Genomic DNA, 9,853 nt, shown 5'->3' on the forward strand with positions numbered 1-9,853 from the left:
GGTGTGTGTGGGATACAGCAGAAAGCAGTGTTAGGGGAGTTTTGAAGGTATCGGATTTGGGGATTCCTGGAAGAAGGGGATGGTGTTGTCTTAAGGGTGGCTTAGGGGTGGGCAGTGGGAGGAGGGACGCCCGGCCTTGAAGAGGACGTAAAGGCCGTTTGATGCCAGGAGTAGCCATGGTGGAATGCGAGGGTGTGGGAGAAGGAAAGGGAGATGGGATTAGCAGCAGGTAGAAGCATGGTGCGTGGGGGTGTGATGTGAGTGTGCGCTGTGTGTGCATAGTCAGTGTATGTGGCTTGTTGAGAGCGTGTGGGTGTGTGTGTGTGCGCGCGGACGCTTGGAATATGGCATGTGTCAGGTATGTTTGTGCATGTGTTTGGTATGTGTGTGCACTCTGTGTTTAGCGGACAGGGAAAAGCTGGAAGATAAACAAGGGAGGTTCGTTAAGGAGAAAGGAGCTGGGTGAGGGAGGAATAAAGGCCAAATGTGGCGGACAATGGGAATGTAGTAAGATGAGAAGGTAATACAGTAGTCTATAGGAGGAGAGAAAGGACTAGAAGCCAAAAAAATTAAAAATGGAGGGAGGGAGAAGTGGGAGGATCCTGAGAAACAAAGGGGGTAGGGCTATGAAGGCTACTGGGTGTGGGGATTCAGGAAAAGCCAACCAGAAGAGAAATGAGGGTGGAAGACTGCAGAGCTGTTGGAAGGGGCAGGCTTGAAGGGGCCTTAGAGATGAGGCCTTTTAAGCCCAGTTGAATCAGAATCACCTGATGAGCTTGAGGAAAAATATGGATTTCTGGCCTAATCACCATAACAATGAAAGATCCCCAGGAATCTACATTTAACATGCTACATCTCCAGGCCAATTCGAGATGCAGCCTGGTTTTATAAAATACATATTTGCAGTGGAGGAAGAAGAGATTTTAGCTCCTCCAATATGGATTCCTCTAAAACCAAGGAGCTCTGGGAGTATATACACACTGACCACACTCTCTTTCCTGCTGCCATGGAGAGAGAAGAGTATAGAAGGCAGCAATCTGGCCCTCTCCACTCCCACTTGTTTTACTCTCCCAGTCCAACTAATCAAAATCAGATGTGTTAAAATTAAGGAACGCTCCCATTTAGCAGTTTTTCCTTGTGGATCATTAAGATATACTTTCTGCAGACATGTAACTATCAAAATAATTTGAAGACCACACCTATATTATTTGTCACTTATGGTGGCACACCTAGAGGCATTATCAATAAACATAATCATGTAAATAACTGTTATTATTGAGCCGCACAATAAAGCAGTCGAAACACAAGCATGTGGGGCATCATCATATGATTTTAGTTTGCAAAGTCATTGAGCGGAATGTAGGCCTGTGCAAAAAGCACAAAATTGGGAGTCGAGCAACCTGGGTTCGAGCCCTGGTTGGGTCATTGACCAGCTGTGTGACCCAATGTCAAGCATTGTTCTCTCTGGGCCTTAGTTGTCCCTCTTTAAAATGATGGCCCCTGTGAGATCTCTAAGTCTCAACCCTGCTCTGTCATCCTGTAAGCCCATGAATATGTGACATTGTGTGGAAAGGATACTTCATATTACAAAGGATTCCTAGGAATTATTCATTTCATTCTAGTGCCTCGCCTATGCATGGCACTTTTGTAGGTGCTGGGACTATGGCAGTGAACATACGCGCGCGCGCACATACACACACACACACAAAAAAAAAAAAAAAAAACTCCCACAAATCTCTGCTCATGGAGCTTACATTCTAGTTAATACACATTCTTCAAAGTCCTTTAATGTTCCTCTCAGACTGTGGTTAAGTATTCTGTGAATTTCTGAAATGGTGAGGTCCAAACCAATACAATTGGCCTATTTTTAAGCACTAAGTGCTACTATTCCTATTAGAAAACTATGAAGGTTTTTTTTTTCTTACCTTCTCTGGTGGAAATAGTAGCATATACTAATAATCACGATTTAAAATAACCATTTTTTTTAGAATCTTACTTGCATTTCAAAGTTGAGCATAAATTTCATCTAATTTGTAAAAAAGAAAAAATCCTGGTGGATTGAGGTTTCAGCTGGCCAGGCCATATTGAAACTTGACCCATACTTTTACAAACTTTAATGTCAGGTTTGCTACTCAATCAACCTTTGTGGAAACACATTGGATTCTTTGCATTTATTTGTACAATATTTAAGCAAGTGTAAATATCCACTTTAAGTACCTACACAATGATTCACTACTCTCTTAGGTGGAATTATTTTGAGGTATTGATTCCTCTATTTTCCATGATAATTTTAGGATTTTTAATCTTCCTTCAAGCCCACCAAAAACAGAGTGACAGAGATTATCTCTGTTCTACCTCATCTTCATTGACAGTGAAGATTATGTAACTTGTGGATAGATTTCTGCACCACTAATAATCTCATAAAAGAATTTATCCTGCAGATGCCACATGTTAATGTTTAATACATTCTTACAACCAAAGATCTCTGTCGACATTTATAAGGAAATGTTCTCATTTACTAAAACCTTGGTGTTTATTATCTTAAGAAACCATAACTTTCACTGGTGTAGCCCCAGTGCCTAGAACAGAGCCAGTCTCTGTTTTCAATCTCCTAAAGCTGAACTGTGACCCGTGTACTTAGTATTATCTTGTATTAGTCCCTACCAGCCCCCTTCCCTCCCCCCCGCCCCCCGGGAGATCATCATTTATGGCTTTTTTATTAGCTATTTGAAAAATCACAGGAAATGGATGATAATGTATATTTTGATTGTTTTAGTTATCTAAATAAGTTTAATAACAACAGGCCTTGTAGTATCCACTACATAATGATCAAAGTATCAACATCACTTATGGTTTCCAAATGAAATTGGATATTCCAAAAAGGGGCTTTTGATGTTGATGGGTAAGGAAGCCATTTTCTGTGTATAAGCCACAGAGAAATTGACTAATAAAGATTCTGTCTTTGGTTTTGTTTTGTTTTTAAAGAGGGGCCATATGGGGTCTTTGCCGGAAGAGATGCATCCAGAGGCCTCGCCACATTTTGCCTGGATAAGGAAGCTCTGAAGGATGAGTATGATGACCTTTCTGACCTCACTCCTGCCCAGCAGGAGACCCTGAGTGACTGGGACTCTCAGTTCACTTGTAAGCATTTTTTTTTTAATTTGTGGCTGGATCAAATTTCGACCAGTAATGGGATTCACAGCAGTCCAATAGTTATTACTAAATAACCTGAAACTTGGGAGCATTTTGATAGGCTCCTGAATCTTGGACGGATCAAGTTCATGGCTTGAAGTAATTGCAGTAGTGCTGAGTCACTTGCCATGACTGCATACCAATTTTTAGCTTGTTCTCTATGGAATCTCGGGTTTCTGGTTTTTTTAGTTTTTGAAAGGTTTGCACAGATTCCACACTACGATTTGGTGACTGATATGAGGGGAAAGGCGAGCGGCCATCATGGCTACAGAAAGAGGGGTTTTCATAAGCCCTCTCTTGTAGAGCTTACTGTTTAAAAGCAACCCACATTTCTGCTAAAGAATAGGAGACTTGTATTCTATAAAACAGCTTCTCTTTGAATCTAACTGAGCCTAAATATAGGCTTCATCTACAAATAAATGATGCTTATAATATGCCCAGCAACAACGGTGTCTGCATTTTTAAAAAGAAAAAAAAAACGGAGACACTTGTTTCCTGGCTTCTGCTATGGGCTGAGGTCTTTGGAGGAGAAGTAAGTTTGGAGGTTAAGTTCAAATTTTGAGCACTGAGAAATTGATTTTTGTCAAACCTAAATGTTTAAAGATACCTTTAGCAATATTTCATTGCTAATAATTTAGTAATAATCTTTCCAGCTTTGAAGCAGTATATAAAGACCATGATCATTTCTTTAAGGAATTTTTTCATTTAAAATGTGATTTTCTATTTGCTGTTCCCTATAATCAGTTAAATATTACTGATTATATTGCTTTTTTTCTCCTAAATCCAACCATTTTCTTTGAAACTAATGCTGACTTCAGAGAGAGTTCTTAGTTAATAATTAGTCAGATAAGGCTCTACCTTTAGAGTTTGGATCTCAATCAGATTAAGCATAGCTTTCAAGGCTAGAGGCAAGTCTTTTTACATGGAAAACATAATTTAGCTATCTAACATAGTCCCTCATTTTTGCATCCTCAAGATGCCTTTGAAACAATACATTCTTCTATATGAAACCAATGAGCTGTAATTTATAACTTACAAAGCTCTATTTTCTAGGGCTTGCCTTCATCAGTGGGGTAAAAAGTGTGGTTCCCATCCCCCCTTGAACTAAGCTTAGTCCCAATTTCTGTTGTGAAACTTCAGCTTCAGGGTTGCTGTGGATTCCCCTTAAGGCATGTTTCTCAAGCACCCGCAGCTTTTATTTGTCTTGCACAGTCCCAAGCACCCTAGGGACCTTTATAATATGTTCAGATAGGGAAGTTCCAGTTGATCCTGGTGATTATTGCACACAAAAGCAGCTCGGATTACCTTGTTAGACAGGTTGGTACTCCTTTAATTCCTACCCATATTCGGGAAGAGGAGGCTCTGTCCTCTTGGCCTCTGACATGGAGATGATTAACCCTGTGTTAGCTTGGCCACAAGGAAACAGCCATTATGGTGGTGGTTTGCTGACTCCATCTCCTCCCAAGTCTTTTGCATTCCAGTGTATCCTCTTAAATCTGTTTTCTCCAACATCTGCAGTGCTATGCCTCTACCACTTGCTTTAGCATCATATAGCTTTTTCCTCGTGTTGGGGAAAATTTTCATCTCCTGCTATCCTCTTCATCCACTAGATACTATCATTCATTCCCTCCACTGTCAAACAACCAGTGGTTATTCCTAAGCATTGCTTCATTTCCTCTCTGTACCTCCTTACTCCCTACAATATGCTTTGTATCCTCACAATTGGGTTGAACTTTATAAGGGTTTTCCAAGGACCTGCTTACCAATACTAATTTATCCAGTCCTTATAATAAATCCATCCTGTTCCTCTCCAGAGTCCCCATTTCGGTCCATGGAATCTCCAATTTTCACTTCATTAACTCATGTTTGCAGTTATCCTTTAAATTACCATATGTTCTTCCCTTTCCCTTCCCACACCAACACCCCCCTACTCCTGACTCTTGGTCCTGTGCACCCTTGCTGGCCTCTTGGTCACCCTTTTCCTGGTCTCTCCTTTACTGTCATCTCCCCTCAACACCACAGCGATACCACTATTGCCAAAGCACTATTTTACCTGGTCCTACCTTTGTCATAAACCTCCAGTGCCCTTTGCCACATATAGAAGTCCAAACTCCTCAGGCTGGCTTTCCACATCCTTTATAGTATTTCCCCACACTGCTTAGACAACCTTGCTCCTACTCTACTCCTGCCAACTTGGTCTCTTTATTGCTTCCCAGGTATGTTCATTCTCACCTGCATGCTTTTGTATGTGGTGTTTTCCTATCCAAATCCTTCTGCACAGTTTCTAAAGCATATTCTAACTACTTCATAATGAGCCTTCTAAACATTTGTACACTCATTTGTATACTCATTGCACACTCTGTCAGACATTGCTGTTTCATATTTGTCTTCTGAACAAAACTCTGAGAAGCCCAACACATTGCTAAGTAGATTGTAGGCCTCTAATCGATACTTTAACACGAAATATGGTAGTGACTTGACCATTTGTGGTTTTTTTCTATCCAGTCAAGTATCATCACGTGGGCAAACTGCTGAAGGAGGGAGAGGAGCCCACTGTGTACTCGGATGATGAAGAACCAAAAGATGAGAATGCTCGGAAAAACGATTAAAGCATTCATGGATGCATATCTATTTTTGTATTTTGCAGAATCATTTGTAACATTCCAGTCTGTCTTTAAAATGTGGTGATTTCAATATTTAGAAAAGTTTTGAACTTGCTGTAAATTTTTTTAATTAACATCACTAGTGACACTGAAAAAATTAACTTCTTTGAGTGCATGATGTTTGTGTGTCATAAATGCAGAAAGTGAACTGCAGTGCTGTAATACAAATGTTAGTACTGTTTTTCTTCTATCTGTAGTTAGTACAGGCTGAATTTAAATTTGTTTTTCCTAAAAGATAGGTAAGACTTGGGTATTTCCCCCAAATACGTAGAAATGCAAAATGTGCAAAGTCCTTCAAGCACTAAGAACAAAGGATCAACTTTTAGTCATGATGTTCTCTAAAGACAGCAAATTCCTTATTTCTCAATGGATTTAACTGCATGAATTCCATCTCTAAAGCAAATCTGCAGTGTCCCAAAGGCTTTGATATTTATTAAAGAGAGCTGTCCAGTAAGAAAATGAAATCTCAAAGCTGGGCTTAGTTAGAAGAAATACATTGTTTCTAGACAGCATCATTGTTCAGACACTTGGACACCTTCACTAACTGTTCTCTGTAGTGAGGATTAAAACATGATCTGAACATTCAAAAGGAAGCTTTGGGGAAAATCAGCTGGCCTGCCTAAAAATCTAAATACATGAAGAACATTATAGGGCTATCTTTTCAGTCTCCATGTTCATGGTGGAGCAATGGTTATTTTACATGATTTGACATGAGGGGCATGTAGATCAGGTGATTGCTCTACTAAGAGCCTTCACACACCCCTGAATAATGAGAAAACAGTGCACATCACTAGCCAAGTGGTTTTTGAAGTAAAGTATATTCATAAAGTGGTAACAGTTAACTCTTTTGTCACAAAACTAGAGCCACTGCAAGAGTAGTAGTCAAGTGTCTAGGTCTTTGATATTGGTCTTTTGGTTAACAATAAACTTAGCTAAGTAGACTGTACAGTTGTATGAATTTGTGTTATGTGAACAACTAGTGAAGTTTCAAACTTGTAATTGTAGTTGAATAGTATTTTCCTTGTATTTTCTTGTGAACCATGTTTAATGGTTTTACCTCAAATCAGAAAACAAAATGAAGTGCTTTGGTCAGTTAATAAAATGGTTTTACCCAATATAGTGTGGTGGGTTGTTTTATTTAAAAAAACAAAAACAAATATAAGGAACCAGATCAATCACTTTACCTTAAATACTAAGATTTTCACTTTTGAGTGATTTTTTTTTTTTTGTATTTCAGGAGAAACAAAGGGACAAAACTTCATAGAAGCCTCCCACCACATACCAAATTCCAGCTGTTAAGAAATAGTGGATTGAATTGATTTTTTGTGACTTGTCAAATTCTGCCTCTTTAAATAAGAACTTTCTAAACTCAAAGGCAGACCTCTGCCTTAGGTCTTTATATAGCAAGGATATAAAAGGATAATTTTATTGAAGGGATTGCTACCAAATGCCAAGGTAGAGTTTTAAGGTTTTGTTAAGTCGATTTTTTTGTTCTAATTTATGAATTCATCAGTTGCTCCTTGTATGTGACCAGACTAGGGATCAAACCAGCAACCTTGGGGTATCGGGATGATGCTCTAACCCACTGAGCTATCCAACCAGGCAAAGTTTTGTTTTCATGTACCATCTGATCAGTAAAGTAGTCAAGAATCCTTAGAGTAGCAAACTTCATTCACTTCATGTCAAAAGGGGGATATTAGATTTGCATATATCAGTTGTATAAACATACACAAATGATTACTCTGAATATTAGTGTTTTGGCCTTTTAATGTTTAATGTTGGAAGTTTTCTTATAAGAGATGTAGTCCCTGAATGAAAGAGGGCTCACAGCATGTTTTTGTTATTAAACCATATTATTAACCTGGTTTTTTATTTACATGTGCCCTTTTCCTTAACTAGATTTCATTCAACAAATAAATTGCCCGTTTTGTGCCAAGCAACCTGTTTTACCACCATATGCTTTGGGGGAGAGAGTGGGAGACGAACTTGGGCCACCTTTGCAGCCTGAAATCTCATTTAGATGTTAAGATTAGGCTACTCATTTTACAAAGTTAAATGGGTTTGTCTAATGCCAGGTTAAAGCTTCAATCCCAAATAGCCTGATTTTCCTCCATTCAGAACTAAATCAACATTATACTGACTACATGTAAAAAGATATTATTGTAAGTTAGGACTTGAATCTAAAGACATTACACATCCAGTTCACATATTCATAAGCCATTTTATGTGAAAGGCAATTCAAGATGAGGGAACCACTATGGGCCAGTAGGGAAGGTGTCAGGTGAACATGTTTGCTCTCCACCTACTTTTGTCCAACTCCTGCAGAAACACTGTTCTCACAATCAGCATCTCTGGGTCTGAAGCAGCATATTCTAAGTGTTTTCAGTATCTACACAAATTTGTGACTTCTCTACATACTGTCACATTTACCTTACCTCAGAGGGCAAACCCAAGATCCAGAAAAACCATCCGTACAGTCCTTGCTATTTCACAAAGAGCTCTTTGAACCCAAAAAGGACCCTTTCAGCTCTCAAGTGCCCAGGTTGGACACTCTGCCTTCCTTATATAAATAACTAGAGGCCTGGTGCATGAATTTGTGCACGGGTAGGGTCCCTCAGGGTGGCCTGTGGGGATTGGGCCCCAGCTCTTGCCCCCAGCCTTGCAGCCCTGCAGCCCCAACTGGCACCTCGCCTTGGCCTGGTGCCGGCCCCTCACCTGCTCCACCATCCTGCCTGTGGGGAGATCAATCGGGGCCAGGCCTCCTCCCCGCAGCCCAGGTCCCTCAGCGCCTGGGAGCCGGGTGGCGGCCCTGCCCCCCGCCACTGCCACTGGTCTCCATCTGCAGAGCGATTGGTGGGGCTATCAGGCCCCACTTGCACCCACCTTGGCCTGACACTACCCGCTCACCTGCTCCACCATCCCACCATGGTCTCACTCATAGGGGTCCATCAGGGCCAGCAGTGCCTCCACTGCCGCCCACTGCCAGCACTGCTTTGTTGACGCCTCCTGGTGATCAGTGCAAGTCATAGTGAGCGGTCAAACTCTTGGTCGATCTCCCAGCTGCCCAAGGGGACAATCTGCATATTAGGCTTTTGTTATATAGGGTACTTAGAGGCAGTTTGCTGTACATTTCATGTGAAAGAACAGTTCACTCATGAATGGTCAAGGACTGATTACTAAGGCTCCAGCTCACACCCACACCTGTTTTGGGACACTGCATAACTGTCTAGACTTCCCACCAGACTGGACACCCAGCCCACACCCACACTTATTTTTTGACATTGCATAACTTTATTACTTCCACCAACAGCTGAAGGGATGAGATGAGATTCCATGAAGTCCTTTTGCTACCTTTCCATAGCACTGGTAAAACTTTGGTTGAGGGGAGAAGAATCATAAGTTCCAATATCTTAATTTCAATTTATCCAAAATGAAAATAAAACTGTGGTTTCATGATCTCTGAAAGTTAGTTTCCATTAACTAGCATCACAAAGGGACAAGGTACATAGAGACAATATTGAAAGTAGAGATGTATATTTTCATAGAAAATGTTATTGTAGTGCCCTGGCCAGTGTGGTTCAGTTGGTTGGATATTGTCCCATGCACTGAGAGGTCACTTGTTCAATTCCTGATCAGAGCACATTCCTCAGTTTCATACTTGATCCCCAGTAGGGGATATGCAGGAGGCAGCCAATTAGTTTCTCTCCCTCTCCCTTCCTCTCTCTCTAAAATCAATAAAAACATTTGAAAAGAAAATGTTATTGTAGATGTCCAACATTGCAGCCAATAATATGGTAAATGAACCAAGACTCTATTCACTACAACAATTTTATCTTTAATCTATCTGAAAATTGAATGAGTATCATTTCTTTAACAGTACAAATGGTTAGCAATATTAATGCAAGGCAGCATTCTATAGGTAGAAACTAGCATGGAATTATCAGCATTTATTTAAAAGTTAACATTTAAACTATACTGTAATAAATACAAATACATTT

At 40.3% G+C, this 9,853-nt stretch overlaps 1 protein-coding gene across 1 annotated transcript in view; it reads left to right on the forward strand.

Annotated features, from left to right (window-relative positions):
• PGRMC1 (progesterone receptor membrane component 1) overlaps window positions 1–6,972 on the forward strand; it is a 7,572-nt gene extending 600 nt beyond the window's left edge. The window contains exons 2-3 of the mRNA XM_006761240.2: window positions 2,954–3,141; window positions 5,698–6,972. Coding sequence (XP_006761303.1) covers window positions 2,954–3,141; window positions 5,698–5,801 — 292 coding nt within the window. The 3' untranslated portion in view covers window positions 5,802–6,972. The remainder of the gene's footprint in view (window positions 1–2,953; window positions 3,142–5,697) is intronic.
• Window positions 6,973–9,853: the final 2,881 nt, after the last annotated feature.

Source organism: Myotis davidii, unplaced genomic scaffold, assembly GCF_000327345.1.
Source record: "Myotis davidii unplaced genomic scaffold, ASM32734v1 scaffold3998, whole genome shotgun sequence".
Classification (NCBI taxonomy): Eukaryota; Metazoa; Chordata; class Mammalia; order Chiroptera; family Vespertilionidae; genus Myotis; species Myotis davidii.